Here is a 22,271-nt window from a genome sequence, read left to right as displayed (position 1 = left end):
AAACAAGTAGGTTATTTCAACTGCTTTTAGGGCTTAAGATTGGTTGAGTTCGATCCATTTTGGTTCTTATTTCCGATCCACAAGGTAGGAGTACCTTTGTTGTTCTTGTTGTTGTTGTTGTTGTTGTTGTTGTTGTTGTTGTTGTTGTTGTTGTTGTTGTTGTTGTTGTTGTACATAAAAACAAACTGTTAGCGAAGGAAACTGAAAGGTAGTAAACACATTTCTAAAGGGCTGTGAAAAGGCATTTGCAGCGTCAGAGTTTAAGACTGATTGCTGCACATTAATTTGGTTTAATTATTTATTTTTTGGCAAACTGTTTTGCTACGGGCCTGAAATGTATGACCTATTTAGTTCTTGATCCCATTATAGCCCCATGTCCAGTCAGCGAATCGTTTGTCTTTCTACGTTTCAACCCCTGCATGCCATATGAAACATCCTCGTCAGGAACCTTCCCAGTTGCTTTTTCGATTTCAATTTTATTTTCTAACATCATTTCACATGAATTTGCAGCAACATCTTCTATGGCCTGGTCTATTTCTTGTTCACGACGTTTGTATGCACTTCTGTTTAATGAGGGTATATCAAGGGTTGTTAAAAAGCTGTTGATGTGGCTATATCCAATGCCGTTGTCGATGGCTCCAAGTGCAATTCTAAAATTTACGTCATACGGCTGAGGCCCTCCCTTGCCAAACTGATGCTGTCTTGAGGTTTTAATTTTGTTGATCTTTTTACAGATTTGATACACCACTGATAAAACACTTGCATAGCCTTCTTTTTTCTCTTCCACTGCATTTGAAATACAAAAAGGTCCTAAAATTTAAATTTTCCTTTTTTTCCAAGAACTATAGCGGACTGTAACTGCCTCCCTGGGGCCATTGTTTCATCAACTTCCTTAGAAATGTTTAAATATAGGTTATCACCTTTTCTTAAATAATAGTTATATTTATACAATGAACTGTGCAAAACTCGCGTTTTGATTGGTCTAGAGGAGTGTGTGATTGGAGTATAGACGCACGATTGACGTCATCGAGTGGTGTGACCGGCGCACGTGATCAGAGTCTAGAGTCCAGCCAGAGTGACTGGTCAACAAAGTTTTGCAAACTGTTTTTGCGAGTAGCGGACAAACACAGGCAAATTTTCGCAGGAAAGGAAAACTGCTCAATAAAACATTGGGCAAAGACCGTTGAGAGCGACCTCAACTAGGACAAAAAAGCTAGAACTTTGTTGTGACGTGAAAAGTAAGTAAATATTTGTCGAAATATGTCGCCGATAAAAATCTGGTAATGGCGAGTAAATCGATTATTGACAAATCGCAGTGAAGTGACTTAAGCTTACATGCTGTAATATTTTGGGGTGAGGATTTCCTTCTGGAATAAAGGTTAGTTTTGAAAATATTGTTAGTGAAATTCTTTCGGATTATACTCTAATTTAGAAGATCACAATTGCATGTGTGTAGTAGTCTAAAACTGAGTTTGCTGGAAAGTTTTTGACTCAGCTCAGGCAACGCGATGCTCGCTCACGAAATGTGTTGAAATGTCTTCGTTATTGTATAAAACAAATAGATTTCATTTTGCCGTGGGTCTGTACTCTGATAACGCACAGAGGACGTCAAAACGTGGTGAGAACATCAGTCACGCTACTCACCTGCGGCTCGTAGCGTACTTCTTTGTTCTCACCACGTTTTGACGTCATCTGTGCGTTATCACAGTACAGACGCACGGCAAAATGGAATCTATTTGTTAAATAACTCACGTAGTTTTCCATATTTAAGTTTTAAATCATTATTTTATATTTTAATATATATGTATTTTATTCATTTACTTGTCTTATTTATTTATTTATTTATTTATTTATTTATTTATTTGTTTATTTATTTATTATTTATTTATTTATTTATTTATTTATTTATTTATTTATTTTATCTATTTATTTTTATTTTTACGGTTGGTGGGTTATCTTCTCGATTTTACCGACCTAATATATGTAAATGTAAATGTAAATATAAAAAGGAAATGGAGGATAAGACTTTTATCATATCCTAGAAAGCCAGTATTTTAAATTTCTATCAGCCATACATGTATGTACTGTTGGGGCCCCTAAGGCATGATTCACAATGGTTTCTTAGCAATAGAATTTTGCTTTCCAACAATACATACATGTAGGACACATCTCATGAAATTATCTGGAGAGCTTCATCAGAATCCAGCCCCTGGTACTGTGAAAAATGATTGAAAATATTTCTGGTCGTTTGTTGACATTGAAGTGTTTGTTCAACCATCTGCCATGTATGTGATATTTGTAAATTGCTACATCAGACTGTATGCTTGGTGGACACTAGCAAGTTTTTCTTTTATGACTGATGGTATAAAAATTATTGCAGTAATGGGAGCAACTTTAGAAGGAAATAAATGAATAAACTTATAAAATTCTGTGTGCATTTGTCACTTCAGTACAGTACAAGAGTGTGCCTGTGATTTCTGGTTACCTTGAGGTATAGATATTGGACTGGGAGTAGGCATTCTTGGAATATTGATAAGGAAATGTTGTGGGCTCTTTACCTGATTTGAGGTGACAACTTTGTAAAGAGAGTTGTAGTAGACACATATCAACACATGATGTAGCCTGATAGTTTAATTGGAGTTTTATATTCCTGATCGTTTCCAATACTGCGAGGGTTGATTTCCAGGCGTTGAAAATTCATTTTCATCATTTTCTCCGCAGAAAGCGCTACGTCTAAACACCGGAAAGCAGGGCGCTACCAAGGGGTATACTGAAAAAGCGTTTAAACCTGTGCTTTCTTTGGCAACTTTTTGTCACGCGAAGATCGCGACTCTTTTCACGATTATCGTGCGGAAAGTTGAGTTGAGTTCCTAGACTCGGCCAATTTGCACATCATAGCTGGACAGAATAATTCTTTGGAATTAAATTTACCCGTTTAGGAAAGGAACGAAAATTGAAACTACATTTTACGAGTTGACTATAACTAGAGAAAAACATTGTTGCTCCCGACTTGGGCGCCATGTAAGTTTTTATTTTTGAAAACCATGCCGTGTTGCGTAATAGCACTGGCCACCCAGAGAACCGCGTTCCGCCATCTGAAGTCTTGCTAACCCTGTGTTCTCTTCAAATCCCAGGCGGGCGCGGGCCTAAGCACGCGAGCGTAAGCCCTGAAATGACTTAACGCACTCTTAGCTCCCGCGCGTATGGTTTGAATTGGACGCACGGTTAAAAAGACTTAAGGCTGGTTTCCATATGATCGCGGATCGCAGATCGCAGATCGCAATAAGGTCTGCGATCATCGCAGACGATCGCAGAAGATAGAACCATGTTCTATCTAAAGGCTGGTTTCCATATGATCGCGGATCGCAGATCGCAGATCGCAGATCGCAGATCGCAATAAGGTCTACGATCGTCTGCGATCATATGGAAACCAGCCTTTTAATGAATGCTGGCGATATGGTTCTGAATGAAACGGAGCGTTGTTATATATTAATTAGGGCTATTTCACAAAAAAAAATATGTGGGGCGAAACTCCAGGAAAAAACAAAACTACTTCAGTGTGAGTAATATATAATTCAACTTTATTCCAAGTTAGATAAATTATTATTTGTTTTGTCGAAACCCATGTTTCCTTTAGCCCACTGACATACTGCGAGTGGCCTATAATGCGTGTCTCAGCATTAAAAAGATAAGGACAAACAAATTAGTCACTTCTTATCTAGACCATAATTTTTATTTCTGTTGTTCTTTTTATGTTGCTTTTAAATACACAAAATATTCATTTAAATTTACAACATTTACTCTTAATCAGCGTCTTTCCATTCCATGCCGTAATCTAGCTAGTACAGTTTTTTTTTTCTACAGAGAACAGCGTAAAAGTTTGTGGCTCTTATAAATGCTGTTTTTGTTATCATAGGTGTTGAGTATTTTACTGATGAAACATCTGGACATTTCGCCCTCTCGCCCTCGTATTTGTCAATTTCTCCTCGTCATGTGCTTTACCGGAGTCACCATCACCGCAGTGTTTGAGAGCGAAGTCACAGACATCTTTAAGAATTCTTCGAAGTTCTGTTTTCTAAAACAAAACAAGAAACAAAACGATTCTCCCATAAGCTATTTTGTGCCCAGTAAAGTTTCATAAACAAACGATGCTCGATGAATTAGGGATTCTTAGTTTACATCATACAACATGCATTGATTGTCAGAATTTCATCGACTTCTATTGGTGCTTAGGGAAATATTGTAATAATCAAAGAGAGAATAAAAAGCTAATTTTAGCACAAGGAGTTTCAGAGGAAAGATAATTGGAGATTTAAGGAACGAGTGTTTATAAGAACGTAAAAGTCTGTTCTCTTATGAGCTGTTTCATTATCGCGAGAGGCTTGTGTATTCTATCTATAAAGGGCATTTTTTGAGTCTTCTTAGTCGGGCCGGAGGGAGAGGCGAATTCTGCGCCCCTTCATAACTTCGCAAGAATAAACGCTGTGACTATGAGACTCGGTGGTGCATTCAGAGGTGTTTCCTCTGAGTTCCACAACGTGAAGTAATATGACGCCATAGCATGAGAAATTACGTCATGATTGTCAAATGGTGTCTGTCTTAATTCCGCCATCTTAAAATCTAGTGTCACGTGCTCTTGCACTTCTCATAAAACGATTTTTTTTTTTTGTTACTTGAATAATAGCCGTTTGTTCTCTAAGTATTTCGGCCCGTTTTGTAATTATCACTCCTTTCTTCGTTTTGAAGAAAATATAAGACCAAGTAAATTCAAAATACAACTTGAATTTCTTCCAAGAAATCGATATTGCAATCAAAACATAAATATGTTTCAGGAAGGTTCCATTGACTTGCATTCCGGGAACGAACCCATCCAGTAAAGCCCTGGTCAAAGGGCACATGATAGTCAATGATACTTGATGCATATGGACATTTTCCGTTAGTTCTTTCAACAACTGAAGCAAAACGAAGCAGGCTGCCGCCGCCCTCTTTCGCTGCGAAATTTCATCCGTGCGAAGTTTTTTAACTTAACCCGCGCCGACGCCATGTTTGCAATGTTCACTGTCGTGCTATCGTCGGCTCGAGCTCACCACGAGTTTGTTTGAGCCATTTGACCAGCCGCTTGATAGTTGATAACAGTTGATGATAGTTTTGACTATCATTTACTATCAACGACTTTCATGCGCCACTGCATGAATCGCTTTTAAAGGTTCTGGAGACTGAGGAGGTGTATGTTGATATAAACGCTGTAATTCGTATCAATCTTATGTCACTACTTAGTTAGCTTGCATTTAACTTTCTAAATAATAATCAGTCATTTAGGTGTTTTATTTACCGTATTTATTCGAATAAGCGCCGCCCCCGAATAAGCGCCTCCCTCGATTAAGCGCCGCACATGGAGCGGAATGGTTAATAAGCGCCGCCCTCGAATAAGCGCCGCAGCTCCGGAGCGGCGCATATTTGAGTATTTCGATAAGATGATAAAAATACACTGTGATCGCTGCAATGTGGTTCAAGCCAGCAATGGGAATTTATTTTCATCAATAGTGATGTTTTTCAGTTCGAAGTGAGTATATCTTAATGCTCTCTCATTCAGTTCTCTCTTCAAAATGTTCGCGTTCTTCAGTTCTTGCGTGAAGGCTGTAAACTTCACCTGTACGACAAGCCCAACCTCCCTCTTTCTCTTCCCTGTAACTGTTGCAGTAAGGAGATTGTCAGCATTTGCTTGTACAATCAAAATGTTTTGGCTTTGTGGTATGAACCTTTTAATAAGCGCCGCCCTCAAGTAAGCGCCGCCCTCGAATAAGCGCCGCACAGGAGAAACGAAAAATTAAATAAGCGCCGCGGCGCTTATTTGAGTAAATACGGTATTCATTTATTTTCTTATTTTAATTCTCTTTCTCTTTGTTTAATGAATCATTTCTATTTTTGTGCTGTTAATTTTCTGTTCCTTTTGAGCGTGCAAACAACTGTAAATGCTACCCACCTCGAATAGCCCTTGCTAATTGTGGGTATATAATATGGCAATTTGTCTTTTCTCGTAATAAATTGTTGTTGTTGTTGTTGTTGCGCCGTTTGATCACGGCTTAAACCCATGTTTGAGTGATGCATGTTTATCACTTCTTACATTATTATGCATGTGTAAAGTGCCATTATTTTGGGTCAACAACTAGCTCTGCAGCTTTATAACAAACTACACTTCTTCTTACAAATTCTGTTGATTAACTACTTAGTTTTGTCCTATGTTTCACAAACATATTTCGTTTGTTAAAATATACATTTAGAGACATTAACTTGCAAAAAGATAAGTGATTTAGAATTTTCTTAAACAATCATTTCCTTTAAAAGGAGCTACACTTCCAGAGTTGTGATTTGAATCAGAGAATACATATTAAAATGTTTCTCAACATCACTTAAGAAGAAGTTCTTGCTTTGGGACGGGAGACAAAAGGAAGGTTTGGACACACAAATATTACCCTACATAGCGGTGAATTTGGTTCATTTCGAACAACGGGCCTCTGGAGCGAGGGTACTCAAGCTCATAACTGATCATGAAATTTAGCTGGCTTAAGATAATACAGTAAAAACGATAATTTACAAAAATATCTGACAGTAAATTAAAAGAGCTAAGAAAAAACTGGAAACTATTTTCAACCGACTATAGTTGGGTACAGGCGTTTCTATGAAGATAACTGTTCTCTTTCAAGCACCTTTTAGTTCTGCCTTCGGGGACTTTGCATGGGTAGCAGCTTCAAACAATTTCTAGATTTACTTATGATTAAATAATTAAACAATTACCTTGGAAGTAAATGACCTCTTACCAGTGTTGGAACCAAAGAATGCTTCTGTGAACATGAGGGAAGACGTTACGAGGAAGAAGCAAAACACATATGAAATGATCCGCTTGGTGGAAGTCATGCCGTTTTGTTTTCTAAACGTGGGGAGTTCAGAAAAGTTTTCAATCTTGTTTCAATTTGCTCTCTCGAGAGTGAATGATTCTCCAACCTTGGGTTAGTCTTTTATATACCTTGGAGGCACAAACGTCAAGGAAATTCGCTCGGATTTCTTACAAAATTGTTCCGGCTCCCCTGGGGGCACGAGTAGGCTCAAGCGGTAATTGCTCAATTTGCAACTTCTAATGACCTAAAAAGGAACAAAGAAGTATAATACCATTAGTTATATTGATAAGTCTAGCCAAGACTGGTTCTGACGAGTCTTAAGAATGGTTGGCCGGATTAATTTAAACCCACTTGTTGCTCAATCCATCGATTAATCAATCAATCAAAACCTTTATTTAAACACGATAATATAAGGATTAAAGCTAGGAAGCTTACGGGGTCTCGTGTATAAACAAAACTAGCTGATTACACAAATGTTTCGACTGAGATAAGTTAAAAACGCTAATTAAAGATCTAGACTAAAATATTCTCAATAGAGCGATCTCAACATTTAAAGAAACAGAGAAAAGAAGTGACATTGCATGGCTCTCAGTACCAAATCTTGAAGAATATTTACAACTTGCACTGTTGAGAAAATGAATGGTGGAAGCTTCAGCATTAAACTGAAGTGAGATTGGGCATAAAATCAAATTTATCATTGTCAAGAAAAAATTAATTTAAATTAATTAAACACTTGCTAGCTTTGTTCCTTTTGGTCGTTGCGTCTAACAATTCAAAGAAATTTTCACATGATTCGTTTTCGTTGTGGCTTTACTGAAATACGCACAATTCATCGTATGTTTAGCTTTTTCTGTAACTAATGACAAGTGCTTGTCTGACTTTGAAAAGTAAAATTTCAGAAAAGTGAATAATATTTAAGTCATTTCTCTATTTTAATTTAACTTAAAATTGGTTCCAGTTTTTGAGCAAAAATAACTTGACAATAACTTCAACGTTCTGTTTTGTTTATATATCACCTCTGCTATTGGAATAATCAGGGCAAAGTTAAAAAAAAACGTATTTAAGGCCTGGTTTTAACGTTGCATTTTACAAGTGCCGAATTTAATACCCATTTGGGTCTACCCAAAACCCCATTTTTGAGTATTTTCCTGCACGATTTTAAACATGGCGGATAATGGCAGTTTTTCACCTTCTCTTTGTTTACACACTTCTTAGCTTATTCGTGTGAACAGATTGAAGAAGAAGACTCGTACGTTATGCAAGTGGCGCCAACCTACGTTCTAGCAAGGAGACGACTAGTTCTGGGAGTTTCTAATGTTTGCCACTGATTTTTTATGCCCTCCATCCTGTAGTCAGTCTTCTGATCGTTTTCAAAAACTAAGCACTTCATGCAAAATGGAATAGCGCATTTTAAACATGTGAATTTTGTGCGAGAAACACAAGAGCTGCAAATCGATCCCATCCTATTCGCCATTTTGTTCTACCGATCCGTGCATGGCATGTAGGAAAAATATAGAATTTTGGGTAAAACATACTTTAAAAAGATAATTATGCATTCGAGTCGCCACATGGGAAGTTGGACGTATAAAGTAACTGTCGGCACGTGTTAATAACTAATCGAGGCACGGTGACGAAAACGTACATCTGTGCGCAGTGCAATATCTATATTGCTGCGGTTACAACCAAGGCGCATGCTCTCCTTACATTAAAAAAGGCGGCCGCTGAAGATAACAACAAACCATACTGCTTCTTTCATGGAAACTCTGAATAACCACTAGCGCTATATAGCTATTGTTTCAAATATCAACTTTTTAAACTGTGCTTTTCTTTTTATTTCGCATTTTTTTTTTTTTTTTTTTTTTGTATAGCGTTATATTTCGTCCTTCAATCGTTGGCGATGTACGGTGCGGTTTGAACTTAAAACCTGGCGGTAAACAAACAGAGTTTTGATTTTTTTTCCGCCATTTTGAAGAGAAAAAAAAGATGGATATAAGGTGAATGTAAGGGGTGCCGATATAAAACTGGAACCCCTCCGAGTACGAGGAAAACTTTATCATTTTGGTCGTGTAAATGGGGAGTGCCGTGCTCTAAGTTAACCAGTACGGTGCCAAAATTTCCGCTATTCTACATAAGGAGCGAGCATCACTTGTTCGTATAATCCAACCAAAAATCGAATTTTCAGTTGATTTTTGATCCGCGAAATTTCAAAATCAATGAATGAATGCATTCTTGAAACGACTAACGGTTCAAAGTTTCAAATAATAGAGGGGGAACGCTTGGCCTTGTTCGACTGTAATACAAAGGTATTTTGTGTGATTTATGACTATGCGGAGAAAGGAAGTCTTAGCAAATGCTATAGAAATCCAAAGGGAAAATTTGAGTCAGTCACATAGTTTTCAGTCATTAAGCTTCAATTTGGTTAAAACTGAAAACTGCTAAGTTTTTTTAGAAAAGAAATTGGAGGTGATCATGCACTTTTCAGAGCATCGATATTTCTGGAAGGCATCTTCCCTATTTTAATGCTCTCATCAAGAAAATGTTAAGCTTTACTTAATTCGTTTCATTGGTTAGCATCGTCCTCAGATAAGCTTGAATATTTACCATATCATTTATGGAAGGCAAATTCGTCCAATCAGATTTGCAGACAAATACATGTCAATGTCGATACACGAATAAAATTTAGGAAGTCAACGGTTTTCCTACTTTCGAACATATATATTATAAGTTCCGCCAAAACTGGCATTTACCAGGCCTATACATACTTCACACAGTGAAATAATTTTGAATTTTTCACCAACTTAGTCGAACATACTTATTTAGTATTTACTTTCACGTGCTTAAAAGCACTTCTCAGCCAAACTTCAGTTAAGCACTTCGACTGCTAGAAATCGATAAGCATACCTTTATACTGCGAGCAGGGAGACGTTCACCAACTCTTACGGAAATGCGCCTCTGTAGACACGAGAGAAAACGTGAGAAGAATGATTCAAAAAGGAACTGTAAGGGAATTAGGGAGAAGTGTTTCTCTTCTCGATTCCACGATATGAAATCCCACTGCAGGCTGTTGATTTGCGCATTATATATCTTAAGGCCTGGCTAAACTAGGAAACATTGTTTCTTGTTATGTTTCCGCGGTGGCTAAATCAGCGTGAAGCAAACAAAATTTTTTGCCGCTCCAGTGGCTAAACGAGGAAACATTGTTTCGGACGGTGACAAAGGGCCACGCATCCGCAAAATAATAAAGTGACTTTGTTGCTAGGAAATACTTTCAATAAGCAGCTCTGGAAACTAGTCAACATTGCTTTCATGGCGGCTAAACTGGGAAACATATGTTTCGGAAGTAAAATGTGTGTCAGGGAAGCAAATTGTTTTTGTCGACCTGAGGCAAAACATTTTCTTGTTTCCGACCAGCAAAATTTTGTTTCCGCAACATATGTTTCCCGCGCGGCTAAACTTTGAAACGTTTGCCTTCGCAACAAAATTTCCTAGTTTAGCCAGGCCTTTAGAACCTTAAAATATAAAACAAATCCCCTGCAAGTTTTGTTCCGCCGGTCCTCAAACTGCCAATGAACGGAAATTCCGCGTTTGTCGTTTCCTTCTTTTTTTACTTCGTGATGAAAGCTCGCGCAGTAGCTACTTAAGTAACGCTTCGCGTAAGAACTATAGAAAAATCGGCAACACAGCGTGAATCAACCGGTTGTCTGTTTCTAATTAACTAATTAAAATCTAGCCTTGTGATTGGCTAGAAATAAAAAAATGTTAAAAAATGGCAGTAAAATATTCAAAAATTCCCTTTCAATGTTCCATATATGGAATATAACTATTGTTCTATGTGTCACGAAAATTTTAAGAGAATCGCATGTGGGGAACCATGGTTACGGTCCGTCAAGAACGTTCAGTGATCTTCCGCCATCTTTGATTGTTGCTGTGACGCGAAGAAGAAGAGTTCTCCTGAGTCATTATTTTCTTGCAATTGTTCATCTTTTCTGAAATTGATCATTTCTTAGTGTATTATGCCTTTTGCGGCTGTATGCTGCTGTCTTTTTCATTCGGAGTGGGGATTTGGCGATACACGCGGGTCGTCGATCGAATTGAAGTCGGCAAGCGCGGTCCACAACAGCTTCTGCCAATTGTCTACAAATCGTCAACAAAGCCAGTGATTTGGAATACTTAGACATCTCCAATTGCGCGTTTCTTGATCAGAGCACCATTTTTCACGGAAAAACGCCCTCAGTCGACTGAAATATGCGAACATTTCAGGTAATTGCGAGAAGATTACGATTTTGGCGGTAGCTTGTTTGTGCTCATATGAAAATGTACAAACTATTGTGGCACATGGATATAGATTTTCTGCAGACGAATTGTTGTTCCTCTGTCGCGTAAATTTTGCGTGCGTACAGACGTGAATTTAGCTGGCTTTACGTACGTAAATAAAATAAGAAGCGATGTATGAGCCGCGTGCGTAAACGTAAGAAGTTGAGTGCTGTTCAACTTTTTACGTTTACGCACGCGGCTCATATATCGCTTCTTATTCTATTTACGTACGTAGAGCCAGCTAAATTCACGTCTGTACGCACGTAAAATTTACGCGACAGTGGAAATCCACCTTTACGAAGACGTTTCACTCCGTTTCAAGTGGTACACTAGACTTGTAAACAGAAGATGAATGCAACGCACTGTCCGTGTTGTCAGCTTTTGAAGAGGAACTGTATGAGGATCTGCTTTTATAGTCGCGGTTGTTGCTACAGCTTTAACTGACTCATTCAATATTGCCTGTTTATGGATGTTGTAATTTTTGTTTTGGTTTCGTTGGCTGTTGAGAGTCTGCGATTGCCGCTTGCGTCGGCCTGTGCGCGTCAAACACTTTCTTAGACTTAGAGAATCCCTCGGGGTTGCTGTTGATTTCATTGACGCAAAATATGAAAATGCTCTGTTATAGTTGTAATACTTTGAGATGTTGGACGTTACGAGAACACTCGTATATGGTTGTTTGCCGAAAACTTTCTTCATATTCAGAAAGTGTTGAGGCGGTAAATACGCCATTCTGGAAGTTATTTTCATCTCCGTTAGCCGGCGATATTCAGTCGACAATGAGCAAAGAAAATAATAATAACGTCTGGTAAACAAAAATCATTGGGAATAACTAGCAAAAAGCAAAAATCAAAAATCATTTGAATTAACTATAGAGAAGAAAATAAATAGCAAAAATGCTATGAAACATTTCATATCTGGTGATTCGCTTGCGCGCGTGTATCCTGAACAAGTAAACACTGGATTGCATAACTTTACTGTAAATTATTTTTTAATCTGTCAAAATTTTGACGAAAGAAAGGTAAAAATACCACTCTCCGGGTCGTCATCAACCAAACACGCATTTCCCCACATACGATTTCTATTCCTTTTCGGCTATGCAAAGATTATTAGAATATAAATGCAATATGCGAAATTCAGCGAATTGCTCGAGTTCCAACATAGAAAATTTTCTTCAAATCATTTGAATTTCGCGCCAAATAGCGTTTTACCGAATGAGAAAGCTCATTTGGAGATTATAACACCTTAGTTCAACACGGGAGAAAAACGGCTCTCGTTGCCGCGGCCTATTGTTCTCCACCATAGTTCTTACGCGAAGTGTTACTTAATACTAATTAATAGTATTTTAATAAATTGTATTACTAGTTTATCAAAGTTTATGAATATTTATTTTTGTTTTTCATATGTTAGTAACTACTACACTGGAAACATTTGCTTCGGACACAATGTTTCCTAGTTTAGCCAGGCATTAAGAACCTCAAAGTGCAAAAGACTCGTTTTGATCCCCTCCAAGTTTTGTTGCGCCAGTCCTCAAACAGGCAATGAACGCAAATTCTGCAATTGCTGTTTCCGTCTCGCTTTTTTTTTTTTTTTTACTTCGTGATGAAAACTCGCGCAGTAGCTACTAAATACTTATTACAGTGGAACCTCTCCTTACGGACACCTCTCTATCACGGACAGTTCACTTGGTCCCTGAGAGAACGAAATCCATATAAAGCCTTCTTCTCTAAGACGGACACCTCTATCGAATACGGACACTTATTCTTGTCCCCTTGGTGTCCGTAATAAAGAGGCCGGTTCGACTGTAATAGTATTTGAATAAATTGTATTACCAGTTTATCAATGTTTATGAATGCTTATTTTTGTTCCTCATACGTTTATAAAACCTTAACTGGGAAACATTTGCCTCCGCAACAATGTTTCCTAGTTTAGTCAGTCCTTTAATTAGAACGTAAAAGTATAAAAAAAATCGTTTTGATCCCCTGCAAGTTTTGTTCCGCCGGTCCTCAAACAGGCAATGAACGGAAATTCCACATTTGTCGTTTCCTTCTCTTTTTTACTTCGCGATAAAAAGCTCGCGCATTAGCTACTAATACTAATTAATAGTTTTTGAATAAATTGTATTACTAGCTTATCAAAGTGTAAGGTTATTTATTTTTGTTTCTCGTACGTTTGTAACTACTCTGCTTTTTTTTTAACTTCCTGAGTCTAACTGGTCCGTTTTTGTCGACTTTGGTCTTTAAATATGCAGGACGAACCGCTATATCGCTAAGTTTATAGTCTAAATTAAATAAACTATATTAATTACAACGATTTTAAGCACCAGAAAAGGCTCAGCTATTGACAGCATTTAAACTAGGGAAAATTACTATTAATTTATAGAGCTCCAAGGGATCTGAGGTCAACTTTTCCTGTACAGACGAGGAAAAACTGTAGCAGAAACAGTAGCCGCTTAAAATTTATCAAAACATACAAATTAAAATATCGGGTTAAAGGAAAACGCCAACAGGCTGTTTCATTCCATTCTGCTAGAAAATTTCCGAAATAAGCAGAACTTTTAAAAGGTAGAATCAATTGTTCCCGTGAATGACGTTGCTTTGAAAGCAATTTCGTGTTCTTGAAAACGTACAACAACTAAGAAGGTGTAAAATTAAACAGAAACGGTTAGAATTTCCATTTAAACATTTATTCAGTATCATACTGTTCCAGTAATATTATCGTGTTTTCACATGACGTCACGGCGGCCATATTGGTGTCCCAAAACAAAGAAATGGCGGCCATGTTGGTGTCCCAAACTAAACCTCTGGGAATTAAACTCTATTTTCATGCAAATACTTTCTTTTGTTTCAGTAAACCAATATGGCCGGTAGTCACGTGAATGAAAACGCTCTATAGGTTTTAGTGCCTTTCTGTTAAATAAATGTTATTTGCTCATGAGCCGATCACTATTAAAAGGCAATCTTAAGGTTCTCTTAGATCAATTGAGTCTACATTACTTGTACCACCTGGTACTAAGTACCGTCCTACGCTCGGTGATCCTGCATTCCAGTCATCGGAACCAACTCTCTGGAAAGCATTACCACCTGCTCTTCTTAATATAAAGACACTCGATGACTTAAAACTGCTGCTAAAACTCTGTTTTTTTTTTTAATTGGCTTTTAAATAGATCCTATTCTGATGTTTGGTTGATAATAGTTTTCGGGGTTTCAATATTACATACATATATATTGTATTGTAACATTTTAATTTTAATTTTCTATTAATTTTGCAAAGCGCAATTGAATATACTGTATTCATATAGAAGTTTACGCTACATAAATGTATATTATTATTATTATTATTATTATTATTATTATTATTATTATTATTATTAGTTTAGCTTGCTTCTAGCTTGTAAATAGCAATTTCCTTGGAATATGTTAATAAACGAGATTATTATTTTTGATCATTATTATTATTATTTTTCGAACCTTTATCATTCCACCCTCTCCCCCACCTCTTCCTCTTATACTGGGCATACTCTGTCTGCAAAACATGGACATTGATTGATTGATCGATCGATTGATTGATTGATTGATTGATTGATTGATTGATTGATTGATTGATTGATTGATTGATTGATTGATTGATTGATTGATTGATTGATTGATTGATTGATTGATTGATTGATTGATTGATTGATTGATTGATTGATTGATTGATTGATTGATTGATTGATTGATTGATTGATTGATTGATTGATGCTTAAAATTTGTCCTCGGGGAGAAACCTTGGAACATTAAAATGGGTAGAGCCTTTTGAGCGGCTTTTTTGGCCCCGGGAGGCGGGGGAATGTTGAAGTTTCTAATTTATTAACGCGTTATGTATTGATTTAGAATATTACTGAGCGTAAGTTCATTTATTTAACTTTGTTATATTCATTTCCTTTATTCACTTATATTTATTTCTCGGCATATTTAGCAATTATTAATTCCACGAGCGCGCGTTAGATAATTGTTTCATCATAAACAATGAAGAAACATTGCAAGATCTTGTTTTTAATTTTTTTTTCTTTCAATCAACTCTAGGCTTAAATAAAGGTTATCAGTTTTTTAACAACTTAATTAATCTTTGGTGCAAATAAATATCATTGTTATATACCTAGACTTTCACTCAACAAAACGAGCGCAGCACTGTGATTGGTTGATTCTTGGTCACGAGCCCCTGATCAAATCCAAATGTATCCCGACCGGCATACAATTGCGCAGTTGTTGCCCTCTCAGTGTGTTTGTTTGTTTGTTTGTTTGTTTTGCTGTGATTGTTGAAGAGAAAGTCTAAATATATAACAAACCACTTAATATATGGTCCCTCGGGAAACTAGTTAGTTTTGTTTTCCCTCGAGTCCTGATGTTGCCCTCGACTTCGTCTCGGGAAACATCAGGATTCTCGGGAGAACAAAACTAACTGTCTCCTTCGGGACCATACATTAAGTGTATAGTGTTATGCATATGTTCCGGTCTCTAATTATTTTAAACAATTTTTCATCTGTATAAGTTTGTTCTCTATAGAGTGCTATCTTCAGCGGCGCTAGTTTCCACTGGCACGTTATAGTATGGGCTGGATTCATCGCACTTTCCAGGGTCAAAGTACGGTACATCCCTCTGCATTATTACCTCCAGTTTTTCAATCAGCCGCAAGAAACTGGGGCGAGTTGCTGGGTCTTCCATCCAGCATTCCATCATAAGTTCATATCTGTTGCGGAATGGGAAATTAAAATTAGGAAAACTTTGTTATGTCAGGCGTGCTTGGATTACCTTTCCTTTAGTTTAGAACGAACATTCTCGCCATCTACTTCAGTATTCCTTTGAATGTTTGGCAAAAGAAGGTGGTCGGCATAAAACTAAGGCCCAGGTGCACTTGATTATTCACGGATAGGAAAGATTACCGAAAGAACCTGCTATGTTCCATCAGTGGTGATGATTTTTAGCAAGATGGAATTTAGATGATAAAATCTAAAACTCCGAGTATTGAACTATTAATAGGCAAGCAGACAAAACAAACAATCAAAATAAAAAACAAACGGACTGCAGTAGCCTCGAATTTAGAAATTCTTTACATAACAACTATCAACTGCTAAGTGTCCTTCATGGTCTACTAGTGGTGACTCACACTTCCTCACAGCACATGTCAGGTCTTTCCATGCGATAACCAGTCTTCACCAGTCGAAGTACCTCTCTGTTGGTCAAGGTGGGGTATGGAACACCTCCTGTTAAAAGTTTAAAAAGTTGATAGAAGAAAATACGGTAAAAGTAGCTAGATTTACGTAAAATAATAGAGTAGTGACCAAATATGACAACACCGCAACCAGACGAAGCTTGTGTTCATATCAACGAGAATTCCGTTTTAAACCAGTTTACATATTTGGCGTAATATTTTTGCAACACTGAAAGAATAAGTAAAAGGTAAGGCAAAGTTATAGGCCATTTTCGAGTTGCTTTGAAGATCATTATGAATAAGGGCGACGCTTCGCGCACGCCTATAGTCAGGAGTTTATTATTTCAGTTCATATGAGAAGTTTGGACGAAGCGTCGCTTTCGTAATAAGGTTCAGAGCAACCAGCACATCGTCTCATATCACCTCACAAATTTCGAATGACTGTCTAAATTAGCCAGGGAGGGAGCGGGGGGCGACTGTCCATTTTCCGTATCAGCGAATACCAAGATTAAACAAACAAAAACAGGTTTGGCCTTTCTGTCGCTACTTAAAGTCCTCCCTATCCGGAGCGAGGTGTCTGTAAAGCGGGTTCGACTTAAATAGGATAGCCCAGTTAATTTGGACGTATCAGAAGGGAGAAAGAGAGAGTGGGAGTGAGTTGGGAAATTAGAGACAAAGACTTTTCCAAGTTTATATAAAATTTCATCTTACCAGCACATCTCCTTGAAACCGCGTTCCCAGAGCTAGAAAAGCCCTGGGGACGAGGTTGATCCCCTCCCCGTTCCAGATTAGTGGTGATACCTTAAAAAGTTATCTTGTTTAATTTGCGACCAAAACTAACTCAAACATTTTTTATTTGTAGCATCCCCTACCATTCCTTATAAAAACGAGTACTTTCCCCGACCGCTCTAATCTCTCCCCAACCGGAATGTGCCACCAGGAACAAATTTACCTTATAAGGCTAGCTATTAATAAAAGGGAAAACAAAAAGGCAGTGGCGACACTGTAAGGAAACCGGGGAAATTAAGGTACTTCATAAAGACGCATTTCTCGTTATCAAGAATTTTTTCTTGAATAGAGAAACATAAAAACAAACAAATGTGAAAAAAAAAAACGTTTACACATACCCAAAGTGGCCATTTCCCAAAGGACGACACCATAGGCCCAGCTGCGTGAGAGAGAAGAAGAAGCTTTTTCAGCAAATGCTTACACTTTGTCGTCTTCAGCTTATTTTTCGTAGCATAACTTATATAGGTATCACACTATTTATTTATTTATTTATTTATTTATTTATTTATTTATTTATTTATTTATTTATTTATTTATTTATTTATTTATTTATTTATTTATTCATTTGTTTATTCATCTATTTAACCAAATGAATTTGCCACAGAAGAGTTACAATGCTAGAGAGAGAATAGAAAAACTAAAGGAAAAGTGGTAAGGAAGGCTTAGAAGAAACCATAGAGAGTAGTAAGGCTTTCTCACTAGTTAACAGTTACATGAATGGAAAACATTATGGAAACTGTAAGATGGTTGACACAATTACAAATGCATAAATGATATACAGTTGAAACAATCACAAACGAATAGACGGAAAACGATCAATGTGGACATCTGGATTAGTATATTAATTTATATTATTATTTAGCTTGTCTAACAATAATTGTCGATTCAGATTACCCCAGAACTTTTTGTGCACGTGTTTTTTTTTTTTAACCAGTTTTTATCAAGACGTACAGTCATTCCACAAACATTTCCACTCACACATCACTCTTTGTGGTAAAAATGCTTTGATGAAGGGATTCTGGGGCCATCCATTTCACAGGAAGCTTTGTCGTCTTCTCTGAGCTGTACACATCTTCATAGATTTGGCGCATCAACCCAAAGTCCGACACTTTCACTTTATTATCACTGCCGACCAGAACATTACGAGCTGCAAGGTCCCGATGAACCAAATCTTTTTCCGCAAGATGATTCTAAAACGAGTAAAAAAGATAACGATCATTAAAAAACATATGACATCATTAACCAACCAATTAAGTTCTTGTGCGACTCGAATGAGTATGCTATTTCATTTTATAGAAACTTACTATTTTTTTCATTCATTCATAATTTCTACTTATTATAACTTGGTATAAAGTAAGTATAAAAGCTATGGATGTGAGAATTGGAGGATACATAGTACGTTTACATAAAAATTACGGAAAGAGAAGCGAGATTCTTCATTTTAAAAAGGAATTTTATATTTTCTGAAAAAAACTTCCTGTCAAAAACTTGGTTGCCATGGAAACATTACAGTCAATGAACACTAACCGACACCACATCAAAGTTTTCTCCAGATAAATTTCTGAATAATTCCTAATTAAAAGTTTCAGGGCGTTGGCTGAAATATTAGTTTCTAAAGTTATTCGAGTACAAAGTCGCCGCTGGCACAATCTGCACCCCCCCCCCCCTCCCCCCGTCTAGATAGGGTTAAATGATAACGTTTATTACAGTCTCTCATTCGTATGAAGGAATTACCCAAATTTGGGGTGAATGATTTAGACTTATTTCACTTGATTGTGTCCGGCATCAAGAGTTTTGCAACCTTAATTTCCAACAACGTCACTTGATCGAACGTCGTAGTTCGCACCAGTTATTGCCCAGTTGGCGGCTCCAGATGTATAAGTTACAGTTTATGCTTTAACGTTTTGCCGTGGGTATCCCAAATAGGTGAACAATAGTCCAAGTGTGGTTGGACTAATGATTTAAAATTACTTCCAGTGAATGGTTGGGCCAACATGTTTTAACCCCGACACCAGCACTCGCCTTTTTACATATATTGCATAGAACAATATATGTAATCTAATCTTATGTAATCTGCATTATGAGAAATGCTGTTATATAAACTTCCCAGAAGAAAACCGTTTTTTAAAAAAAATAAAAACCATTTTGGCTGACTTCTCCGCTTCCAAGTTATATATACGCTCATAAGAAGAACCCAATCAGAGCGGGCGCTTACTCTTGGGCGAGTGCTTTGTTCTGTTAGGAAGCGTACAAGGACGGTAAAGAGAGCGCTAAAGAAGAGTAGGGTGAGACGCCAGCTGCGAGTACGAGTGTTTCTCCCTTTTCCTGGAGTGCCATTGTCACTTCCTTATGCACTTTAAAAAACAACGCTGAAGATTCTTTTGATTTATCTCCTTTGCGTTTTGTTCTTGGCTTGCAAGCGAGTGAAATGAAGGAATGCAGCGGATATTAGTTCATGAGCGCTTGAAGTAAAAAAAAAAAAACAAGCAACACTTAAATCCATCCTCTCATTTTTTGGTATATATTTTAAGCATGAAATTTTCTGTGGTTTTCGAGAAAAGCCATTTTTTGAGTTTTTCAGGCACAAATCTAAAGTTACAAGCGCCCCCAAACCATGGCTTCAAACTATGGCTTCAATATTTCAAGATCGTTTGTAATAAAATGATTATTCCACTCACGCTTGTTGGAGATGATAAAAGCCATCTCGGCGCTAGGCACCTTGTTGACTATCTATCACCTGATATCTAATGCACTCCTGGAATAAATGTTGATGATTAATAACTTATTTTCTGGTTTGACGTGTTCTCAAACAAAAGGGTCAAATAAAAAAAAAATACCGTTATCGCCAAATTCTAGGAAATTGTAGTAAGAATAGTGTGACTAATAATTACCATTCCCTTTGCTATTTGCCAAGCAAACGAAAAAAGCTTTTTGGTCGTAAAGGTTCCCTCTTCGTCGCCATCACACTCCTCAAGATCCTCATCTGAAACCAACACGACGCTAGATTGGCTGTCCACTTGAGATGTCGATGGAATGGAAAGCAAGTCTTGGCCAATAAATTTCTTGACCTCTTCCTCCTTATAGAAATAAACATAGGTAATTTATTTTTAGAAACAAAAAAAGCGCCCAATCAACCTAACAGTCAATCAATCAATCAACCAGAAAATCTTTCAGTAAATCAATCTTCCTTGCCATATTAAGATTCTCAGGGATCGATGTGTTGTCGCTCTTAAACGGGTGGAGCATTTTTTTCTGAACACTTTAAATTGGCATAAATTTCACCGTATCTTTTTCTTTTGTTGATTCTTTTTTATAGGTGCGTCTTTTACTTATATCATATCCTTGCATACATATTAGTTTAGTCACTGAATTCTTACTTTAGCAATATCCGCAGAGGGCAATGTAATTCCAACAATCTTATCTTTGCCATCTTGTGGCGGAGTAAATACAACCTTTACTTCCAGTGGCTGATCTTTATTAACCCTTGTCTGAACAGCATCGCTTTCCTAAACGAGAAATTTAAAGTGACACATTTTCTGTTGTTTTGAGAACTCATTTAAACTGAAAAATAAATATGAACATGGGGACTCTGAAAGTTCAAGATTCAAACAATGTCGTTTTTCACTGGCGCCAATCAGCGTAGCGGACGTCTTAGAAACCAAAGATGTCTGCCACAATGAGGTCAAAAGGTCATGTTCGTGAGCGGTGATTGGCGGTTTTTGATCCGCTTTGTCGGTTTCTTTATTTCTGCAATCAGCCGGTTGTCGCGCGATTGTGATTACGGCAGTAAAAGGACAGACTTACCTCAAGTAAGACATCACCCCCACCATCTTGCACTAGAATCGATGCCATCTTTGGAATGACTTTGTTTTCCTGTATAACCAGTAAATGGTATATTTAAGCGAATATTGCTAAGGGAAGGAATGAACAGGCGAATGAACAACAAAAAATCGTCCTCGAATCTGGTATCAGTGGTATTTATAGAATTGTTGATAATGGTATGAGTGTCAAATAGGAGTCGTGGGACGAGTTCGCCTGAGAGTTTAATAATATTCAGAATTTCCTATAATTTAGAATTATCTCAGTTGATATTACTACGCCCACAACTTTCTCCAGAGCAAACTTTCATCCTGCCTGTGTGTACACCTGAATAATAAGTTAGCTTAGTCACGTTAAGATATTTATAACTAAAAATAGGCAGATATGGCAAAGCCAAATAAGTCTGAAAGCGTAAAAAGACCTACTTGATCAAATTCGCTGGCTTTTCCTTGGTCTTTTAAAGTTTTATCTTCATCGCATTCCTCAGTTGTTTTTCCCCCAGAGTGTCCAAGCGTGTTGATCTAGAAACCCATTAAGCACTCCCACAGTTACGTAATGAACTAAAGCCGCGTATAGCTAAGATTACAAATGGAACGCTATGAACTCGATCATTTAGACAAATCTCAAAAAAGGCTTTGCGAAAACTGTCAAGAACAAAGGATCGCGCGCACGACCTTTTCAGAGAGGGATTAAGGCGTAATACAAAGATGCTTTACTGAAGCCAAATCACCAAAGCCTCGACTTAAATAAAAATGTTGTCTTTCTCTATGTAGCAGACATAAAGATTGCTCGAACCACGAACAAGTCTTCCTTAACAAACTATCTATTCTTGTGTGTACAAGAATTGCCGAGTTCTATTTTGAACACTAGCTCAAAAGCTGACCGAACGGTTCTCTAATTCCAACTTCCAAGACAAACTTGTCATGTTGACCAACAAGTTTACCTTAACAATCAATGACAAGCTTTATTTTCTCGCCTGTACAGAAAACGTAGGAGGTACATTCTATTAACAAGCTTCCTTGTAGTTAAAAACCTAATGTTTCTTAGTCAACTTCTAAATAAGACCAGAAAGTTTGCAAGGAAAAATGAAGAGAACGAACTCCTCGTGTACAAAAGGCTGTTTTCCAGCCCGCCAAGGCAAACTTGGCAATGAAACTTATCAGACATTCACGTGAGCAAATTCAAAGGAATGACTAACTTGCTCGAAATTAACTAACAGACAAAAAATTTATATATAAAGTCCAGAGCGAATGTCAAAGAATG

The 22,271-nt window shown here is 37.3% G+C and overlaps 1 protein-coding gene and 1 long non-coding RNA gene across 2 annotated transcripts in view; both read right to left on the bottom strand.

Annotated features, from left to right (window-relative positions):
- Positions 1–3,882: 3,882 nt before the first annotated feature.
- On the bottom strand, positions 3,883–7,012 carry LOC146473589 (uncharacterized). The gene is made up of 2 exons (XR_014866404.1): positions 6,796–7,012; positions 3,883–4,075 (listed from the first exon to the last, which is right to left on the bottom strand). It is a non-coding gene; the product is annotated as an uncharacterized LOC146473589 (long non-coding RNA).
- Positions 7,013–15,065: 8,053 nt separating this feature from the next.
- The window catches only part of LOC146473586 (uncharacterized), a 21,514-nt gene continuing 14,308 nt past the window's right edge, over positions 15,066–22,271 (bottom strand). The window contains exons 10-17 of the mRNA XM_085118073.1: positions 21,434–21,529; positions 20,994–21,062; positions 20,567–20,695; positions 20,081–20,266; positions 18,168–18,379; positions 17,528–17,568; positions 16,356–16,452; positions 15,066–15,938 (exon numbers count right to left, since the gene is read on the bottom strand). Of these exons, the coding sequence (XP_084974199.1) occupies positions 15,749–15,938; positions 16,356–16,452; positions 17,528–17,568; positions 18,168–18,379; positions 20,081–20,266; positions 20,567–20,695; positions 20,994–21,062; positions 21,434–21,529 (1,020 nt within the window). The 3' untranslated portion in view covers positions 15,066–15,748. The remainder of the gene's footprint in view (positions 15,939–16,355; positions 16,453–17,527; positions 17,569–18,167; positions 18,380–20,080; positions 20,267–20,566; positions 20,696–20,993; positions 21,063–21,433; positions 21,530–22,271) is intronic.

This window comes from Pavona decussata, unplaced genomic scaffold (genome assembly GCF_977016875.1).
Source record: "Pavona decussata unplaced genomic scaffold, jaPavDecu1.1 SCAFFOLD_93, whole genome shotgun sequence".
NCBI classification, from domain to species: Eukaryota; Metazoa; Cnidaria; class Anthozoa; order Scleractinia; family Agariciidae; genus Pavona; species Pavona decussata.
Note: the sequence above shows the minus strand (reverse complement) of the source record. Positions and strands in the feature narration are given on the sequence as shown.